The 22,326-nt window shown below is 39.7% G+C and overlaps 1 protein-coding gene across 5 annotated transcripts in view; it reads right to left on the bottom strand.

Moving 5' to 3' along the window:
- Nucleotides 1-22,326, bottom strand: part of PIAS1 (protein inhibitor of activated STAT 1) — a 242,001-nt gene that overhangs the window by 138,524 nt on the left and 81,151 nt on the right. Inside the window, exons 1-2 of one of the 5 annotated variants that reach the window (XM_072615008.1) lie at nucleotides 9,100-9,312; nucleotides 7,819-7,993 (exon numbers count right to left, since the gene is read on the bottom strand). The exons of 3 other annotated variants lie outside the window; for them this stretch is intronic. Coding sequence is in view for 1 of the 2 variants with exons in the window: in XM_072614991.1 (XP_072471092.1) it covers nucleotides 13,222-13,245 (24 nt within the window). In the remaining variant the exon portion in view is untranslated. Of the gene's footprint in view, nucleotides 1-7,818; nucleotides 7,994-9,099; nucleotides 9,313-13,221; nucleotides 13,329-22,326 lie in introns of those variants that run through there. One more of the 5 variants, XM_072614991.1, reaches the window with a different exon arrangement.

The following is a 22,326-nucleotide window of genomic DNA, read 5'->3' as shown; positions in this document are numbered from 1 at the left end:
GCATTGAATTCCTTTGCTTGACTATATCTATTATTGACTGGCTACAGAAATGTTAAAAAAAAAATATTTCAAAAGAGCATTGATAAAATATCTTAAGAGTACAGAAAACAAAAAGGTCAGATATGGACATGGCAATTTTGGTACAATTGTGTTAATTTATATTGTACATTTTCATATAGAATGACTTTTGTTCGTTTTTGAATACTGCAATGTTCATATTTGTTGATAACTAAGTACATAATACCGAATAGAAAAAATTTTTTTTAAAGCCATAAAATACAATGTATCTCTAAGATGTTAAAATTGAATAACCTACATTGTAAGTAATGAGTACCTCACAGTTTGTCAGTGATATGTATAGTAAAGTAAATACATTTTTCCTTTCTGAAGTTACCATTCCAAAGTTCTCATCTTACAAATGAGAAAAGAGGGTCAGAGAAAAGTAAGGTACCTAACTCAGTTATTCATTCAGTGAGTTAAACAGACCTCAAATTAGACCTGGCCCTTTCCTACACTGCCAAGGCTGTCAGCTTTCAGCCTCTCCTCTATACCAGAAGCTCTCAAACCTTTTGGTTTCAGGACTCCTTTATATCCTAAAAAACTGTTTATATGGATCATGTCTAATCAATATTTATCTGTATCAGAAATTAAAGCAGATCAATTTTAAAAGTAATTTTAATTCATTTAAGTAATTTTATTCATTTAAGAACAATAAACCCACTACCTGTTAACATTTTTTTTTTTTTACAAAAAATAACAAGTCATTTCTGCTATAAGGTTTGTTTTGAAAATGTAAAATTTGTTCTAACCCCAACTGATACAGTAGGAAATAATTTGCAGGATTTCCTCCTCATGAAATAGCTGTACGACTTCACAATAACTCAGAAGGTATAACACTTCCCATGCCCACTCCCACAAGCAGACTTTAGGTCTTTATCAAGGTAAAGTGCCATATTTAATATGTATCTTCTGGCACAGTAGGAGATGTAGGTGGGAGAAAGGGTAGGCTCAACACACACACCTCCCCCAACTCAGAGCTCTCTATTCTTGCTCTCAATGTTGACTTTGACTATGCCAGTCTAGGGTGTGCCACCACTATTTATTATAGTAATAATGCATTTCTTAACCATTTAACGTGTATAAAACGGTGTTGCCATTGCTATTACGTTTCTCTCTTTCTTTGTCACTGATAAAGTTTTTGAATGTTAGAGTCCTAATTTCATTTTCCCCATAAGCCCTGTGTGCAATTCTTAAGAATATATATTATGGTATAATCAACTATATTTTCCAAAACAAGCCAGTGAGAAGAGTGGCATTACTTTATATATATTTGCAAATCTCTTCAATGTCCAGCTTAATAGAAAATAGCTACATTCTTCTGTTTCAATATGTTGTTTTGAAGTATATGCTCGATGAGTTGTTTTGAAGCCTCACACATATAGGTAGATGAAAAAGGAAAGAGTATTTTAACAGGAAAATAACATCTTAGTATTATTATGAAACTAATTTTGACCTTCAGGATCCTTTGAAAGGGTCTCAGGCACCTGTGAGGATCTGAGGACTGCACTTGGAAAATCATGACTCTACACTTACTAGATGTGGCATCTTGGGCCCCCTCCAAAAAAAAAAGGGGGGGAGGGAAGAAAATCCTGACTCTGTACCAATAGTCTCCAAAATGGACTTAGGAAGCTGTGTTGGGGGAAAGGGGAAGGAGTGACCTGACTGACCCCAAGGGGTATGTGACCAACCAACAGGAGTGTGAGAATGAAGGTTGCATTCAACCCTTCCCACAATACCCAAACAAGGGATTTGCCTCCAGTACAACCCCAATATTCTTAACCCCCAATACTCCTACTCTTTCTCTTTTCCCCTTCTTTTGCAAGTCCCCCAGTCTCTTGCTTTTGAGCTCAGTCAGCCACAGGGGGGGCAGTTATAACCTAGTTCTCCACCCAGGAACTCACAGCACCAGTTATGCAGATGCCATTGGGGAAATCTTTCCCTCTTCTAATCATACACCCCCTGTCCCCTAAATCACCTGGCTGGCTGCAGTGGGCATCCCTTCAAAAGCAGTGAATGTTGAACTCTGGGGCAGTAACCAGGTAAGAGAGTCTTCCCCTTTTATTTTAGGTGGAATAGAATGAGTGACCATCTGATGAACAAACATGGATGTGTTTGTTACAGGATCCGCATTAAAAACCTATCTTTCTTTTGAACTTCCCTATTTCTGTGCAGGGCACCACTATCCTATGAGTTAGGTAAGTTCACAACTTTGTCACCTTCCATCTCCTCAACCCACAGATTCAATCAGTTGCTAAATCTTGTCTTTTCTATCTCCATATTCCTTCCCTCTACTCATATAGCCAGCACCTTAGTTGAGTCCTTCATCACCTCTTGCCTGGGCTACTGCAATAGGCTCCCAATGAAATACATCCTCCACATGGCTGCCAAAATGAATTTCCTAAAGCATGTTTGTCCATGTTGCTTCCCCACTCAATAAACTCCAGTGATTCCCTATAGACTCTAAGATTACCTTATCCTTTAACATCTATTTTTGTGTAAGTTTTATAATGACCATAATTATTAGTGCAGCATTACATATTTGGGGGCTGTGCTCAAAATGTTTTACTGCTAGAAAGACACAATCAAAAAGTTTGCCCATAGCTCCCAAAATAACCTTCCTGTGATAAAGGATTGACCATGTCACTGCTTTGGTCAAAACACTTCAAAGCCTTTCAATTGCTTGCTTCCTGGTTAAAATATAAAATTCTCAACCTGGTTCTTAAGGCCCTTCATAATATGGCTCCAATCTAAATTTCCATCCTTAGTTCACACTATTCCCAGTCACATGCTTTAAACACACTGTAGTCAAACTAGCTTCTAGTTTCTGGAATTCCATGAATTGCACAAGCTTTCTTTCATCTCTGGAATATACACCCTCTCCTCACACCTCTGCCTCTCAGAATCCTTATCATCCTTCTTGGTTCATCTTAGATTCCAGATTTTTCTGTGAAGCTCTTGATTCTATTCCCCTCCCATAGAAAGAATAAAATTATCCCTCCTCTCAAGGAGATTATACTTTATCTAAGGAAACATATATATATACACATACATACACACACACACATATATATGATCAATTAAAATACAAAATAAATATAAAGTAGCTAGGGAATTAGGAAAATCTAAATGTGGATGCTGTTCGAGCTGCTTCTTGAAGCAAGAGCTAGAGGTATTTTCCCCCCACTTGTAAAGATGTTCTGCTTCCTCTATTTCCTTCCTCCTCCCCCAAATAACAAGTATTTATTTTCTCTCTCTCTCATTCCACCTAACTGAACAAACAGATAAATTGAACCCCTAAAACAAGTATGCAGAGTTAATTCCTCATTGGCTATGCATCATTCTGCCTTTAGAGTCTCTTATCTTTATGTCAGGAGGTAGCATGCTTCATCTTTGATCCTCTATAATAGCAATGATAAGAGTTCTTAAATCTTTCAAAGTTTTTCTTTATAATGACGTCACTGTAGAAATTATTGTAAGTTATTTAGCCATTCTTCAATAGGTACACATTTTAGTTTCCTGGAGTTTTTTTGCTACTATAAGAAGCACTACTATAAATATTTTTGTACATATAGTTCCTTTTCCTCTTTTTTTTCTCTCTTTGGGGTATAGGTCTAATGAGTGGAAGAGTATGCACAGTTTAGTGATTTTTGAGGCATAGTTCCAAACTGCTTTTCAGAATGGCTAGACCAATTAACAGCTCCACCAATAGTGCATTAGTGTGCCTATTTTCTCAAAGCTCCTACAATATTTGTCAGTTAACTTTAAGCACTTACTATGTGCTAATAAGTACTGGGGATGAAGGTGAAGAAAGGCCAAAAAAAAAAGTCCCTGCTCTTAAGAAGTTTACAGGCTAATTGGGGGAGACAACATACAAACAATTGTGTACATACAGGATAAACTGGGAATAATCTCAGAGGAAAGGCACTAAAATTAAGGGCCGGAAAAGGCTTCTCATAGAATATGGGACTTTAGCTGAGACTTGAAAGAAGCCAAGGAATCTGAAAGACAGTCAGTGAAAATGCTGGGGACTGGGAGAGGTAATGTGAGGAGATGAAATATCTAATTCAAGGAACAGCAGAAAGACCAGAATTACTAGATCAAAGAGTACACCATCTTTGCTTATTGGATGGGTGTGAGGTAGAACCCAAAAGTTGCTTTTCTTAATTTGCATTTCAATAGTTACTAATGAATTGGAGCATTTTTCATTAGGCTATCTATAGCTTGAATTTCTTCCTTTGAAAACTGCCTTTTTATGTTCTTTTGCCATTTATCTATTGGCAAATAACTATAAGAAAAGGATTCTATGACACAGAGGAAGGAGAAAATTTCTATCATGGAAAACAGCCAAGTCACAGAGATGAGAAATAGAGGAACAGAGAGGTAAAAAGTAATTTCCAAATTTATATATGCAAACTTACTTACTTTCTCTACTCCAGTTCCAATTCACTAACTCCCCATTCAAACTGGATGTCCTGTAAATATCTAAAACACCAAAGTAACCCCATACTTTCTTCACATTTATACACACCTTCAGAATCCTCTTCCAAATTTCCCTATTTCTATCAAGAGTTTCACCAAATAACATCCTGGTTCACAACCTCAGAGTCATCCTTGACTCCTTATTCTCCCTCACTCCACATATCCAATTATTTGCCCTGTCTTTTCCCAATACACCTTGGATTTAGCCAATTCTCTCCACTCATATGGCCACTACCCTAGCTCAGATCACCTTTCGGTGCAACTAGATTTGCCTCCAAATTGGTTTCCCTGTTTGCAGTCTCTTTTCCAATGCATCCTTCACAAAGATACAAAAACTTGTAATGACTCCTGATTTTCTCTAGGACCAAATACAAACAAACTCCTTTTGTTTGGCATTTCACAACCTGGTTCCCCTTTTAACTGTCCAGAATGACTTACTTCACTTATATGGCCCACCTCAACTAGACAGAGTTATTCCATCATCTCTCATCTCAATACCTTTGAACAGGCAATTTTGCCCTAGGATCCTCAGTTCTGACTCTTGGAATCCCTTCCTTCCACCTAGATGCACAAAAATTTTTATAGCAGCTCTTGATGGTAAAAAATTGGAAATTGAGGGGATACCCATCAACTGGGGAATGGCTGAATAAGTTGTGGTGTATGATCGTGATGAAACGCTATTGTGCCAAGAAATGACAAAGGTTTAGTTTCAGAAAAACCTCAGAAGATATATATGAACTGAGCAGAAACCAGGAGAGCATTGGACACAGTAACAATATTGTAACACTTATCAACTGTGAAAGATTTTGCTTTCACAAGACAACCACAAGACAACTGCATCAAGACAATGATCCAATTCCAAAAGACCCATGATGAAAAAAAGCTATTTGATTTCCAGAGAGAGAACTAATGAACTGAGCATAGATTGAAACAAACTTTTTTCCACTTTATTTTTATTGCCTTTAGTTTTTTAAAGTTGTTTGTTTTTTGGGGGGGTGAGGAAGGAAGAGGTTAGGAAGTTGTAACACGAATAATATGGAACTGTTTTGCATTAAAAAAAAAATCCCTCTTTTCCTTTAAAGCTTGGATCAACTGCCAATTCTACTTATGGGGAGGCATTTCCAGATACCACCCACCCCAGGGGCTAGTGCCTCCCCACTAAAATTTACCTTAATTTTTTTTCTAGATTTGTGTGAATACAGAATGTGCTTAGTCAACTCCTAAAACAAAGGTTCTTAACCTGGGGTTCAAGAACTCACTTTTACAATACTCTGATTAACTGCATTTCAACATAGCTGCTTTCCTTTGTAATCCTATGTATTTCACTTTATGCATTTAAAAACATTATTCTGATGAGTTCACAGATTGCCAAAGGGATCTAGAATATAAAAAGAGGCTAAGAACTTCTTTTATACCCTCCCTCAAAAAAGGCAGTATCTCATTTTTAAAGTATATTTTAAAAATAAAGTATAGCTACTAATTTTTAATGAAGCTTCATCAAGTTTTCATTTCTTCCATATGATTAATAAAAAGAATGTCTTTTATGACTGAGTACTTAAATGTTTACCTTAAAAAGAACTTCTGAGTGCACATCCTAAGAGGATCATATACATCTATATACATGTGTATGTATATACATATATATATTTTATATGCACCTGTTGTTTGCTATAGAACATAAGCTCCTTGAGGGCAGACCACTTAATTTTTTTTCACTTCCTTAGTGTCGATACACAGCAAGCACTTAATAAATGCTTACTGATCAACTGATCTAAAACACAGTAAACAAACACCTGGCTATGTCTGACAATTTTCCAAAGCAAACACAAATTTAAATACGCTGATTTCATAATTTTCTTTTAATGTCATGTTCAAATGATAACTACAAAGAAAGTTTATTTTTTTGCCTTCTGTAATAATGCTTTTCTTCATAATTTTTAAAATCTTAGGCTTAGACATGGTGGAAATAACAATGTTAAAATAAAACGATGTTAAATATGCAAAACAAGCTTAAAATTTTTTTTCAATCTCATCAAGAATATTTCATCTAATGAAAATATTCATCCACTATTCTTCTGAAAAAGCCTCACTGAGTCTCCTAAAATGAGAGAAATGTATGTAAAAATGGAAAAATCTGATTATTGCTTATAAATTTACATGGGCTTTCTTGTGAAGACAGCTCAAGAAATGTCTATAATGGCTTTGGAAATTGGAAAACACTGTTTTTGCTCCTCTAAGAGCTCAGAAATAAAGCACCTTACAATATTTCTACCAAAGTACATATATTTTAAAGTCATCTTTTAATCAGTTTCAAAGTCACCGGGCCTACAAAAATTCCATTTGTATCCCAAACTCAGTACTGGCTCCACTAACATTTATCAAGTCTTCTTACTTCAACCCACCCAGACATATATATACATATGTGTGGATATACAGAGACACAAGACACACACCATACAAGACAGACAGAGACACCCCCACACATACCCCCCCACACACCCCTTTTACTAACATCAAACCTCAGGGGGAAAAAAATCAAACAAACCAGAAGTACAGATTACTCAGATTTCCATGAAAATTAACCAAAAAGAAACTCTGGAAGGTAATGCATTAAATATTTTTTTATATACAGGGTTTTTTTTCCCCTTCATCCTGATTTGAAACACTGGGACAACATAGGGATTTAAGGCTATTTTACTGCTATAATGCAATGAGCATGCCTGTTCAATGAGGGGAGTAGAAACTGTTAGCTGTTTTTTTTTTTCTCCCTACAGCCATTATTCAGGATCTTATTAAGCACTAAAAAGTGGGATAATGAATGTAAAAGAATCCCACCTCTGCTTCTTACTACTACTATTCCTTTTCACATTTCTGGGCTTTTGTTTCTTAATCTGTAAGATGAAAGATGAACCCACTTTCATTATCTGGTAAACCCTTCTCAGACTAATATTTTTTAGTACATAAAATAAACACATAGGACTACAAAAGGAATCAATTATACTGAAATATAGTTGTGTGTGTATGTGTGTGTGTTTAAAATTGAAGGTCAAGAAGTCCTAGACTCAATTACCTAAAGTCCCTTTTTGGCTTTACATCTTATGACTGTTTGGGTGTTATTTCATGGTGGGGAGGCCCGCTGTTTGAAACAGGTTTTGTGTTCTGGAAAGAAGTATGGGGTACAGTGGAAATAATAGAAAAGAAGCTTGGACAATCAGAAGAATCACCAACTTTTGAGACTACAGGAGCCTCAAAAGCTATCAAGTTCAACCCATAACTAACCTAGAATCCTTAGCTTTCAGACTGCAATTGAACATCAGTTGCCCCTGTCCGTTAAAGCAGCCCCTTCCACTTCTGCAATTTCCGCACATTTATTCAGTTTTGACTTCTATGGCTAAGAACAGAGGGATCAGCAACCTGCAGCCATTCTGGCTTACTGCCGCCAATTTTGTACAGCCTAAGAGGGAAGAAAGTTTTATTGTATTTAAAAAAGGTAAAAACCATTTTTATCTCAAGACCCATACAAAAAATGGTCAGTGTAATTCTTTTTTTTTTTTTTTTTTACTGTTATATTATACTACTGATTCACTCAGAGCTTCTAGTCTACTAAAATTCTCAAATAGGGGGGCAGATTGTAGGGTTCTTGAAAGTCAGCTTAAGGAGTTTAGCAGACTCACTGTTGCTATTTGAGTAGGTGAATGACTTGATCATAATGGTTCAATAGAAAAATGAGTCCATTATGGGGGAAGGGGAAGAACGGGGTGACAGCAAGAGAAAAAGAACAAGGATTTAATAAGCATTGTGCTAAGTGCTTTACAAATATTATCTCATCTGATCTTAACAATAACAAACCTGAGAAATAGGTGCTATTATTATCCCATTTTACATCTGAAGAAGTTAAAGCAATGTCTGAGGCCAAATTTAAACTCAGGACTTGCTGACGCCCAACCTAGCCCTCTACCCACTATGCCACCAATATACTGAGTATAATACAAAGCAAAGGTTCCCTAACTTATCTGGCCCACCATCTCCTTTTCAAAAAGAAAAAAAATTACTCAGCACCCTCCTAAAAATCTATTTTCTTTGGAAATTTGCATCATTTCAAAAAACACAATTTTTTTTAAAATGATGCATCTTAAATTTAATAGTTTATTGTAAATTTATAGGGCCTTTCCTGCATTGAAATTTTGATGATGCAATATCGTATCATGTAACTGTATAGTATCATACTGTAAACAAGTCATTACATGCACATATTCCTGCCTACACATGCTAGACTTCCTGACAATGCACAAGTTTGCCTGCCAACACTTGCTTGTTAAGACCTATCAGGGGACTTGACCACTGTTCAGTTATAACCTGCATTTTGTGTGGTTTTTTTGGAAAATAATGTAATCACTATGACTTTAACTCTGCAACACAATTGATGAAACACGCATGAATGGTTTTTCAAAATTTTCTTATCTTCTTTCCTTATCCTTCCACTGCCCCCTTATTTTTATTCAATGCCCTCCAATTGCACCCAAGGCTACTACTGGACCCTGAATCACTCCAGTAACCTACCAGGAGGCAGAATCGCCCACTTTGGGAACCTCAGGAAAATAAGGATGGTTTAGAGGCAGAGACACCAGTTTTGGTAAATGTTGCAATAGTCCAGGAAAGCAGATGACAATCTTGGGGGATCTTGGACAAGTCACAAAACTTCCTGGGCCTCAGTTTCCATGTTAGTAATATGAAGATTAATAACCTGTTCAGTCAGTGTCACAGGTTTGTTCTGAGGATCAAATAGGATAACACACAGCAACATTAAAGAAATATAAGATACTATCATGAAGAAGCAAAATGCAGGTTTAAAAAAAATTATATATCCCAGCACAGACTCTCTCAAATCTGGAGTCTCAATAATTCTTTCTAATTCTTACTTCAACCAGACCCACTTTATTTTTATCCCTAGCTACCAGCAAGAAAGGGTACAATTACCCTGAACTTTCAAAAGCTTCAGCAAGAAACCCTGGAGCAGCATGTTGATGGAGTTCACCAGCAGAAACCCAAGGTTAATCAGCTATGGACCCAGCACTAAGTACTAGTGCAATCAACAGGGATTACAAGAGTCTCATTGAAGAGAAAGACAATACAATCACCAAGGAGGAGAAAGGGGGAGGAAAGGAAAAGAGGTATTTCAAAACAATTATGTGAAATACTTGAAAAGTGTTTTCAGAAATTGTTTAAAAATATTGTTAACAATGACAATAAAAATTATCAAAATGTGGTACTTACAAGTTATGAAAATTTAAATAAAATCCGTGAATATTGTCAGATTTACATGTATGTTTCTAGCTAAAATAAAAGCAATAACACCACAAAGATTAAATTAAGTGGCTACTACTTTAAAAGAGTTTGAGAAACAGAATTTACTCATATTCCTAGAGGTTATCCTAAAAAAGATTCTCTAATTTTGTCACCAAATGCATATTCTTCTATCCTTTAAAAAAAAATCGTTAAGCCTTGCCTCTCCCACTGCTTTTCCTGAGTTAAAGTAGCAAGACTATTTGCTTTGAGTTTTAATGTTGAAAACATCTGTACAAATATTTTTAAAGTACAAAGTAGAGATACATGAAGCTGTCAGATTATTAACTGCCAAAATAATCTGGTCCTTCTAACCTCCTGATCTAAGAGCCTGTATAAAAAAATTCTCACTCTCCCCCTCCTCCCACATTTTTACAACTATCTTTTATGGGTGACCTCTAATGAAAGATTGGCCCTTTTATTAACAAATGTGAATACAAGATTCATTATGATGTGTGGTACTGTAATCTAATTTTTATTGGCAATATCCTGAACTGTTGTAGCCTGTATTATACCAATATTGATGGTGATGTAGGTCGCTCTGGTTTAACCATTTGATCTTTTAAGTCCATTATAAGTTAAAAGGGGTCACTAAAAAGAGGTGGAAAAATAACCAGTGACTACAGTCAACAGCAAAATCTACTGTGGGTTTGTGAGCTATGGAACTGGGCTCAAAACCTCCTCAGAATTTGAACTCTGTTAATAAAGTAGTTTTGTCCAGAATTCCAATAAAGTCCCTTGACTTATCATAGAAAGTCATAAGTTTAATTGTACTTTCTCAAAAAATAGAATACCAGAAAATATTTTCTTCAAACTCAAGCATTAAAAAGAAATCAAGATTTCTTCCGGAAGTAGTTTAAATTTCAATTCACAGAAATCTTTCACTGAAAGGAACACCACAGTTGGATAGTCCCCAAAATGTCGACAAATTAAACTATCATCAAATATTAATATGATTTGTCTGTGTGATTTACCTCACTTAAGCATTTACAACTTTTAAGGCTCCTGTATATTTCACAATGACATGGAGTTTATCCTAACAATTCCTTAAAATTAAACAATGGAGGCATCATGGCACCAACAATTCCTTGGCACAAAATTAATCTGAAATTTCTATCTGGAACTGCGGAGAGATTTTATACCTTGCTTTTAGTGTGTAAATGACAGTTCCTTTTCAGGTATTTAGCTTCAATCTAATAATACTGATTAATTTTTGTAAATAGAGATTTCACCTAACAGGAATCACACCAGGGATCTGCTGTATCCCCAAAGGCATTTTCTTAAAATGGGAAAGAACAAAGAAGGAAACCTCCCCAGCATGTGCTTTCCATACTAGCTTCTTAGGACAGCATCAAGGGTGACAATCTAGAGAGCACAAGCTTTCCTGCTTTATTCGGTGATCCGTGTATAAAAGAACTCACTAGCCAACATTCAAAAGGGTTTCCAAATGAGGAATAGAAGGCAAAGATCACAGCAACCTACTGACTGTATTTTCAAGTATATAAACCTATAGAAAAATGTCTGAGAATTTGTTCTCAAGTATATTTTTTACAGTTAAAAGTTCTCCAAATGTTCAAATTCCTAAGACTTCCTGATTAGTCTTTTCCGATGTTCCCATTATACAAATTCCCCCAAGTTTTAAAGTATAAAGCATTTTCTAACTCAGTTATTTTCAAATCAATGTAAGTTCAGAGATAAACAAGGATGTAATGACAACTCAAAGCTAGTGTCTCAATATATACGAGGAAGTTTTATACTGACGAGTAATTTGGGGAGGGGGAGGGCATTATTTTCTGGCAAGGATTTGCTCAGGGGAAAAAACACCCAAATGCAGAATTTGACTTTTTCAAGATTAATTTTATAGGAAAAACCTAAGTCTCTCACCTCAGACTGGAATTCACCCTATCAATTATTCTAAAGATGGGTTCCACCAAAGATTTTACCGTTATACATTCCAATATTAACTTTCTGACGGAGAGTCCCCTCCCCGAGCCAGGACAGTGCCGGCTCCTTGGTTTGCAAAGCCGCCTATGAAAAGGAAGATCCGGTTCGACGCCTCAGAAGACAGATCCGTAACTTAAGAACGGCTAGCTGCTGAAACACAACCATTCAAGCAGAGCCGCACACCTCCAAAGCCAAGCCCGAGCGGTTACTCACCCCCTACCCACCTGCCCCCTCCCACCCCTCCTGCAGCACCACACTCGCTCCCGGGCAGAAATGCCCAGCAGGTACAGAAGGAAGAGAAGAGTGGGGAGCTCTATCGGAAGATAGGGACGTGGAAAGTCAAGCTCTCGCCTTCCTTGCGCGCAGCTGGAGGGACTGACACAGGTGGGAGGGGGAGCGCGGAGGAGGCGCTGTTGACGAGGGGGCTGGCGAGGGGAGGAGGAGAGGAGCTTGTTCCAACCAACATGGCCAGCGAGATGTCCCCAACAAACAAAAGGCAACCGGGGATATAAACACCGGCCATTCAAGAGCCTCGCCATCATGCTGCGCGCAGACCCCACGCCCCAAAGGCTGACCTCGCCCTGACGACCGCGCGTGGGACCGGGGAGGGGGGAGGAGGAGGGGGGGGGGGGGGCTCGTCGCCGTCTCCCCCTCCCCCCGGGAGGCAGGCACCCTTCGCGGGCGGCTCGCCCGCAGCAGGCAGGGCGCCCCGGCCCGAGGGAGGAAGGGAAGGGGCGGGCGGCGCGGGGCCTGACGCTCGCGAAACTTTGCTGGAGGATCTCCTTTTCCCCCACGCGCCGCGCTTCCCCGCATCCGAGGGGGGCCGAGCGAGGCGCCTCCTCCGGCGGCGGGCGGGCCGGGGAGAGCCGCGTCCCGGGCCGAGGGGGAGGCGAGGAGAGGGGCGGGGCGGCCGGAGACAAGTTCCCCGGGGGAGGGGAGAGGGGCCGCAGCCGAGCTCCTGACAGGAGCCCGGGGCTGGCAAGAAGGAAGAGGAAGCGGTGGGGAGCTTCCCCAAACCCGCACCCACCCCCGCCGGACCCGCCGCCCCCGAGCCGCGGCCGCCCGGGAGCGGGAGGGAAGAGGAGGGCCGGCAGCGCCGCGGCCGAGCTCCCCCGCTCTCCGACTGCCCGCCTCCTTCCCCGGCCACCCCCGCCCGAGGCGCCCACAACAATAACACGCCGGGGACCGGACCCGTCAGCGCCCCCGAGCCGCCCGGGGCCCGCGGCCCGCCGCTGCCCGGCCCCCTCCGCCAGGCCCGAGCCCACCCCGCTCCCCCACTCCAGGCTCAGGTGTGCCGGGTACGGACGGGCCCCGGGGCTCAGCCCCATCCCCCTCGGCACACGCAGCGCCGTCTCCGCGGCCGAATATTAGAAGTGAATTCGAGCTGCGCTTTACCTTTAGTTCCGCACTGTCCGCCATCTTGCGACTGTCAGCGCAGGCGCAATGAACCCCGCCGGGGGCCGCGGCTAGTCCTGCTCCCTCCCCTCGCTTGGCCCCGCCCTTGTTCCTGCCCCTTCTCTTTCCCTCCACCTCCCGGACCCTCCCAATGCGTTCGGAGCCCTGCCCCCTGGACGCACAGCAAGGAGTGTGGCACGTACTATTTAAATAATGGCGCCAAGAGGACTGGTTTGACAGTTACTCCCCCCTCCCCTCTCCGCCCCGCCCCGCCCCCCAGGTAATCAGCCAGTTCTGGGTGAGGGTAGGTCCTGAGCGCCACTCCCCGTCCCCCCACCCCCACCCGAGGAATCCCATTAGAATAACAATGGTGTCCAGAAGGGAGCATCAGTGACCCCTCCGCACTCAGGGGTCCGCAGGGGAGGGCTTCGCGCACGTTGGAGTCTTCCCCACTCTGGGTCACTCCCGCTGTTAGGGGAGGGGTCCCGCCCGGGGTCACACGGCCAGCACGCTCCAGAGGCGAGACTCGAACCCACGCTTTGGGGGGCTCCCAGGCCGCTGCTCTGTCCAGAGCTGCCCCGAGGAGCTCTGTGGGAGTCTCCAGTTATCTTCCATTTAATGCCTTTGCACGACTAGGCAGTGGGTGCTTGGCAAACTCCTTGTAGAATCGACTGTAGGCTGGACAATCCCGAATGTCCGAGTGAGGAGGGCTAGTCAGATCGCAGGTGAAAGATGGGGCATGTCATTGTATCAGCGGGATTCGATCTTCAGATTGCAGACTCACCGCCTCTGACTACATTAGCTGTTTTCCACTTAGTGCCTGTGCACCTGCCTACTTCTCCTTTAATTACACATCATGCCACGCTGCTTTCCGGGCCAGCTGGGTGGTACAGTGGCTAGCTCACCAGACCCGAAGTCAGAAGGATGGAGTTCAAATCCAGCCTTCAACTCTAGCTATGTCACTTAACCCTGTTTGCCTCAGTTTCCTCATCTGTAAAATGAGCTCCAGAAGAAAAGGTCAAATCACTCTACCATCTTGGCTAAGAAAACCCCAAATGGAGTGCCAAAGACCTGACAACACTGTGCTGTTTTCTGTTGTTATTTCAATTTTTCTGGAAGGTGTCTAGTCATACCAAAGAGATATTTTAGGGGAACAGGAGTGTTGTCTGATAATCCTTTTCTACCTATACACCTTTTCTGTTCTCCACAATCCTCGAAATGGGATTTATTAAGCTATTCTATTTATCAGGCTTATATATGTACCAGACACCATGCTAAGAGCTGGAAATACAAAAAAAGACAAAAAGTTCCTGCTCCTAAGGAGCTCACAGCCTAATTGGGGAGATAACAGGAAAACTGTTATGTACAAATAAGGCATATACAGGACAAATTGTAGATAATCAATGGAGGGAAGGCACTAGGATTAAAGAAGATTAGGTAGTGCTTCCCGTAGAATTTGGGATTTTAGCCAGGGCTAGAAGGAAGCCAGAGAAGTTTCTCTACAAAAACGTCTGAAGTGAATTTTTTGTTGTTGTGAAGTCAAAGTTTTTCCCTACATTACCCTTTCCCCTTTCTCTGGTCTTAAATCTCTTCTGCCAGTACGCTGCTTCTGCTCTTTCTTAATCTTTCTGTGCTAACTTTTTGCCAATGTCATTCAACAATCAATAAATACTTATTAGGCATCAAATATATGTAAAGCACTATGTTCCACAATGGGGGTACAAAGAACAAATGAATGAAAAAGCCTTTATTGGATCCTTACTATGTGCCAAGGCCTGTGCTAAATCCTGGGAATAAATAAAACAAAACAAAGAAAAAACAACTACTCCCTGCCCTCAAGGAGCTTATATTCTACTGGGGAAGCAGAACACTTTAGGAATTAGAAGGGGAGGATGGAGTCGAATCTTAACTAGGGCTTTCCTAAAATAGTCACTAGTTAGATAGGAGAGAGGGGGAATCACTTGGCAGAATTTCCTCTGGGCCAGGAGTTCTTAATATTTTTGGTGTCATGGACCCTTTTGGCCATCTTATGAAACCTATGTGCACCCTGTCTTATAATAATGTTTTGTTGCCTATATTAACAATTGGTTTTTCAGTCATATCCAATGCGTATGACCACATTTTGGAGTTCTCTTGGGAAAGGTACTGGAATCGTTTACCATTTCCTTCTTTAGCTTTTACAGATGAAGAACTAAGGCAAACAGAGTCAAGTGACTTGCCCACGGTCACACAGCTAGTGTCTGAGGCAAGATATGAACTCATAAAGATGAGCTTTCTTGATTCCAAGCCCATTGTCCTATCCACTTCACCACCTAGCTGCCCATTAGTAATTAGAGGAAATGCTAACTTTCACTTAAAAGTTAGTGAAAATAAATGTGTATTTTCCCCATAAACCCTCCCTAAAATCTATGCATGGATCCCAGGTTTTGAACTCCTTCATTCAAGGGCCTGTCTGGAGTGGGCAAGAAGTGGTGATCCAGGAAGCTGTGGAAGAGATGGTCCTCCAAAGATGCAGAGATACAAAATAATTCCTATAAGCAGAAGTTTATGTTCTACTTGGGGGAGGGCGGGAATATAACAAACATATGGATAAAGTTACATAAAAGTTACATAAGTTACATAGTTACATAAAGTTACATAAAAGTTAGTTTAACAAGAAGATAGCATTAATAGTTGCAGAGATAGTCATTGACACATTACTATACAAGAGTATAAGCACAATGGTATCTTCTCAGCAGTCTGGCATTTTAGGCCTTATTTCTATTATGGAATGGAAAGCTTTATTCCAAGTTAAAACAATATTGGACATGTTAATTGATTGATAAGGAAAAGTAAGCCTGGGTCTTTCCTTGCTATCCCTGAAATCCCAACATAGCAGAAAGACATGTCACCTGCACTGCCAGGTGCAAGGTCTCCTTACTCTTGGCATATTGAATTATGTCCCTGTTCATTCACAGTGAATCTCCAAACACAGCTAATGCACGATTCTTCTGAAGGCCTGACCTCATAGTTGGCTTCGCACTCCAACAATGGAATTGAATTGAATCAATGTATACCCTTGGAGCTTCTCTCTCCATGATGTCATTCCCTTAGATATAGAGCCAATAGGAAGGAGGTCGATCTGAACAATATTAGATAACCCCTACACCCACAGCAATAGGGTGACCCACTTATAGGGTGACGTGTGGAGGTGTATGCAAGTTCTGCACTTTTTAAAGACACAAAATAAGTACAAGTAACAGCCGTGGTCTGCAGACCTCAGAAATTCTACCTGATGTCAGAGGTATTTATGAGGTCGATTTCGTGGAGGGATCTGATAGTGGAATGGACTCTTGACAGAGTACAAAAGCAAAAATACCTCTAGGATATTTTTGTTCTTGAGGTAAAATTATGAAAAGTCTCTGTAAAAATTTATAAACACCTCTGTGCCATAGTGAAAATTAGGAGTTCATTTAGATAAGAGTGTTTGAGAAATTCAGAACTACTCAAGCTCAGAATAGAGCTACTAAAACTCATAATCTAAATTTTTCAGAATATAAAAAAATATAGATGACCCATTGGAGGATTTTAAATCGTTTGAATAATTCAATTCAGTTCCACCCAAATTTAATAGAAACCAATGCACTCCTACCATCATCCTTAACACCCTCCCCTTTCCAACTCCCACTTTTATGTTATGTTCCCCTACAATATGAGGGCAGGGGCTTGTCTTACATGCTTGCTTTTGTGTCCCCAATAATTAGCACTAGGCCTGGCACATTGTAAGTGCTTTATATATTCTCTCTCTCTCTCTGTCTTTCTGTCTTTCTTTCTCTTGATGTTGGGAATGCTAAGGAGGGAAAAGTTCCTCTCATCAGGGAGATTACATTCTGGGATGGAGTATACAATCTGTTCAGGGACAAATAAATACAAAGTAATTTTAACAGGGATAGAGTATTAGTTGCAGGGAATCAGGAAAGACTTCATGTAGAAAATGACACCTGAGTTCAGAAGGAATCTAGGGATTCTAAGAGGTATAAGGAGTACATTCCAGACATGAGGGACCACTTGTATGTAGAAAAGGCATGGGGGAGACAGATGGAATGTTGTTTACAGGAACAACTGGGAGACTAGTGGGAGGGAGAGTAATATAAAATAACACTGGAAATGGATGTGGGAACCATGTTGCTGAGAACTTTAGATGTTGGGTTGAGAATTTTATATGTGACTATTCAAGATTTCTGAGGAAAAGAGAGAATGAGAGAGATCTATATTATAGAATTATCATCCTGACAGCTTTATGGAGGGCAGATTGGAGAGGGAAGAGGCTAGAAGCAGATCAATTAAGAGATCTAGGAAAGAGGTATGAAATTGAAATTGATTTTAGTTCTATTTTGTTAAGACAATCAAGCTAGCATAGATTTAATATTCTTTTTCATTATATATTATATATATTTAGGCATATTGTATATGCCTAAATTCCTTACTTGTCAAAGTTCACTCAAGTTACCTCAGGTCGCTTGGGTCATGATTCTGCTTTTGGGACTTATACCTCTACCCTTGCATTGTGACTTGTAGCCCCACCCTTAGTGGTAGCTAGGTGGCATAGTGGATAGAGGATCAGGCCTGGAATCAGGAAGATCTGAGTTCAAATCCAATCTCAGATACTTACTAGCTGTATGACTCTGGGTAAGTCATTGAATCCTGTTTGCCTCAGTTTCCTCATCTGCAAAGGAGAAGGAAATGGCCTACTACTCCAGTATCTTTGCCACAAAAATCCCAGTGGGGTCTTGAAGAGACAGACAAGTATGAAACAAATGATCAACAACAATACACCTCTATTGTTGTAATTTCACCCGTCACCTGTCTACTTTTCAGAGAAACTTGATTGATCTATCATCAATTTAAAACTATTGTAGCAACTCCTATTGCCTGTAGACCAGAGATTTTTTTCCCCAACTTATTTGGCCTACTATCCTCTTTTCAAAAAAATAATTACTCAACATTCCCCTGGAAATCTTTAACCCTTTAACATTCTTAAAAATTTGCTTCATTAAAAGAGATGTAAAATATTTTTTTTAAATGGTACATCTTAAATTTAATAATTTACTATAAATTTGTATCTTTTTCCTGTATTGAAATTTTGATGATGCAATATTGCATCACATAACTATAGTATCATATTATAAACAAGTCATTACATGCACATATTCCTCCCTATGCATGCTGAACTTCCCCATAAAGCATGACAGGCTCGCCTGCCAACACTTGCTTGTTAAGACCAGTCAGGGGATTTGACCACTGATCAGTTATAACTTGCATTTTGTGTATTTATTTGGAAAATAATGTAATCATCATGACTTTAACTCTATTAAACAACATGTTTAGATGAAATATGTAAGAACGGTTTTTCAAAACTTTCTCTTCTTTCTTTATGCTTTCACCACCCTGTTATTTTTATTTAATGCCCCCCAATTGCACCCTAGGCTACTACTGGCCCTCTGGACTGTTCTAGCACCTGCCAGGGGACAGTATCCTCCACTTTGGGAACCTCTGCTGCATTAATCCCATTACCTAAAAACTAATTTCAACACAACTATTATGGAAGTCATTTGCAAAACTACACAGATTTGGCCTATATTGAATTGCTTGCCTTCCAAAGGGAAGGGGTGGAGAGGGAGGGAGGTAAAGAAGTTGGAACTCAAAGTGTTAGGATCAACTGTCGAGTAATGTTCTTGCCACTGGGAAATAAGAAATACAGGTAAAGGGATATAGAAAGCTATCTGGCCCTACAGGACAAAAGAGAAGATGGAGACAAGGGCAGAGAGGGATGATAGAAGAGAGAGCAGATTGGTCATAGGGGCAATTAGAATGCTTGGTGTTTGGGGGGGGAGGGGATAAAAGGGGAGAAAATTTGTAACCCAAAATTTTGTGAAAAGTTAAATAAATAAATTTAATAAAAAAACAAAACAAAACAAAACAAAAAACTAATTTCACCTTCCAGTGATGAAATGGGGAGGACTTGAGATGACTCATCTCACTTCTACATTGAAACATCTAACCAATCAGAAGAAGCTATATCTATGTTGCTGGAAATTTGTCTCTGTCACTTTGTTAATCACTAGAAAAGTTCCTATTGTTCCTAATTTGGGGTCTTTGAGAGGCCATTTGTTCCATTTATTAGGAATTGCTGGCCTTGCTAATAAATGGATGGTGCTTGGAAGCTGTCTCTCAGTATTTCTCTCCCCACAGAGGTGATGAATACTCAGTAGGATAGTCGGAGGCTGTATGAATGGAGAGGATAATATGAAAGCTTCTCCATGTTGAAAAAAAAACTATTCAGTGCAATATATGTGGGGAAAGGAAGGGGGAAAACCTATATGTTCAGCAAGCAGCATATTATAGTAGAAAAAGCAATGAACTAGGAATCAAGAAACCTGAGTTCTAGTCTAAGTGGAGCCATTAATTAGCTAAAACCTTTGATAAGTCACATAAAACATCTTTGGTCCTCAGTTTTCTCATCTGTCAAGTGAGGATAATAATGGAAATAATTGCACTACTGATCAAACAAAGTGCTTTAAATGTTGAGGTTGTGGCCAGAAGGAGCCTGGTTCTTTTACAAGATTAGTCAATGATCTAGAGCTAGAAAGGCTTTGTAGAGGATAATTAGTTTAAACCCTCTTTTTACAGATGAAGAAACTAAGGCTTAGGGAAGATAAGGGACTCCTCCATAATCAAATAACTATTATCAGTAGCAGGATTACATACAGATTTTTCAAATTCTCATTTCAGCATCTATCAATTTTATTCACTATGCTATGCCTTTGTGTAAGTATCATCTATATGTAAAACAAGGCACTGTGATTGATACCACATTGAGCAATTAAATCCTGGCATTGGAGAATGACTGAATCATTGCCTTAGGGAATAATTGTCTGAATCTGGCTAATGTATTCTTGAACCACACCCTTAAATTTAGACTTTAAAAGGTACAGATTCCACAGGAGAGAATAACAGTTGAAAAAGACAAAAATAAGAGAGAAACACACAGGCTGTGTTTTTTTCCTTTCTTGAGGTCACATGATTCCCTGAAACACATAATACCCTGGAAAGTCATAGTGGTCATAGACCCCATATTAGTGGACTTGGAGTTCAGAGACTTGAGTCAACTGTGTGACCACAGAAAAGTCACAATCTGTTTAAGTCTTGGTTTTCTCATCTTAAAATGGTATAGTAACTCACAAAGTCATTGTGAAGCTCACATAAGAAAATGCATTTAAAAGTGCTGTGCAAATTTGCAACTTTGAAGCAGGTAGAAATGTCAATTGTTATTATTTTCTCCAGGGAAGTATGATCTGTGTCTCAGTGTATATCAACAGATTTTGCCTAAAGGCCCTAGGGAACTGCTGCAGATTTTTGAGTAAGAAAGTGACTAGACTGGATCTGTGTTTTAGGAATGTCAATTTGGCAGGGGCATTAGAAGCTAGGTCAGAGAGGAGACCAACTAGAAGCCTGGAGATCTATTAGGGAGCTTTTCTAATAATCTCTGAGAAAAAATGAAGAGTATCTGAATGAGAGCAGAGACTATGTGAGTGAGACAAAAGAAATGGATGATTTTCTTACCCTTGTGCTGAAAAAAAAACTACGATAACCATAATCCAAATAAATGCTGACAGGCTAACAAGTACTTTTGACCCCCATCAGCAGGAGTCTGCTGGAGTGAGCTCCAATCAGGCTCAGAAAATCAAGTACTACGAAAAGGACTTGAGTTACTGTTTTGTTGATGTGATGGCAAGAAAAATAGGATCTTTCGCTGTTTTTATTTTAGTATAATCAAGTGCCTCTTGTTGAATCTTACCTTTATCAATCAAGAGTCTTTACTAGGAGTAAAGTAAAGAAACAAGAGTTTCTTTAACTAGAAACAGTATATGTATATGTATTTGTATTGTTAATTATTTTAATGTGATTAAAGAAAAAAATGGACCTGCCCATTAAGGGGAGTTTGATTAGGGAAGATTTGTGGGAAGGCCCAAGCCTTTTGTTATTAAGGCACTGGTTCTCATGGATTGTGATGCTCTCTGGCTCTAAAAATGATATAGTCTGAGTTGAGATTTTACTTTGGGGCTTACTGACTGGAAGTGTTTGTTTGGCCAGAAAAGTACTCTGGGAAGCCACTAAGGAGCCCCCTGGTTTTGAAAACCCGCATGTCAGTGCTTCCCTCTCTGGTAGCTATGGTCAGACAGTTGAACGTGTCTGTTGAATTCAGGCACAGGAAGCCATGTCTGTTGATCCTTGATTTCTCTGTATTTTCTTTGAAATTCAAGGTGCTGACTCCCCTGAACTAGGGGAATGATATATGTTCATGGTTAAAGGAATGATACATGTGCTTGATTAAAGTGATTGTTAACCCCTCAAAAATTGCCTTTCCTTTTATGAATGCAGATCTAAGAACCTGTGACAGCAGGCCCACCTGTGTATGTTGGGGTGCTTACTGTGAAGTTGATTATCTATATTTAAGAAAGTGATGAAGAAAATGTTAATAATGAAGATTAAATGTAAAATTGTGTCATGTGTTCCTTTTTTTCAGAGAGCTAATTGTTAAACATTTATCAGAACGCTACTGTATATAACATGTGTATTAATATGTACGTGTGCTGATATAGATGATAGATAGTTGATAGATTGAGAGATAGAATGATAATTCGAGTGATTGCACAAGAGATGAAGGACATTTTGCTTTGGAAATCTAACCATGAGTGGTCTGATATTCCCAGGGGGGAACCTGCATAGAAGAACAAGTCAAAGAAAGGATTTGTAGGAAACTTCGAAGATTGAACCCAGTTTGTGCAAAACCAGAGCTTGGGATCTTGGGTTACTGGTTATATGTAAAAAACATATCATCTGTTTTCTTTTTTAAAATAATATTTAATTTCCCCCCCCCCCCCCCCAATCACATGAAAATATCATCTGATTTCAAGGCCTTTAGTATCTGGTTGCTAAGATAAGATGAACATAAATAACCAAAATACAAGGTACTGGAAGAAATCTGCCATTGTGAGTGGTGAAAACAAAGTATGGAACCTAGGTCTTCTGACTTCTTGAGCTCTGCTCACTTCCCTATGCCAC

This window comes from Notamacropus eugenii, chromosome 1 (assembly GCF_028372415.1).
Source record: "Notamacropus eugenii isolate mMacEug1 chromosome 1, mMacEug1.pri_v2, whole genome shotgun sequence".
Classification (NCBI taxonomy): Eukaryota; Metazoa; Chordata; class Mammalia; order Diprotodontia; family Macropodidae; genus Notamacropus; species Notamacropus eugenii.
Note: the sequence above shows the minus strand (reverse complement) of the source record. Positions and strands in the feature narration are given on the sequence as shown.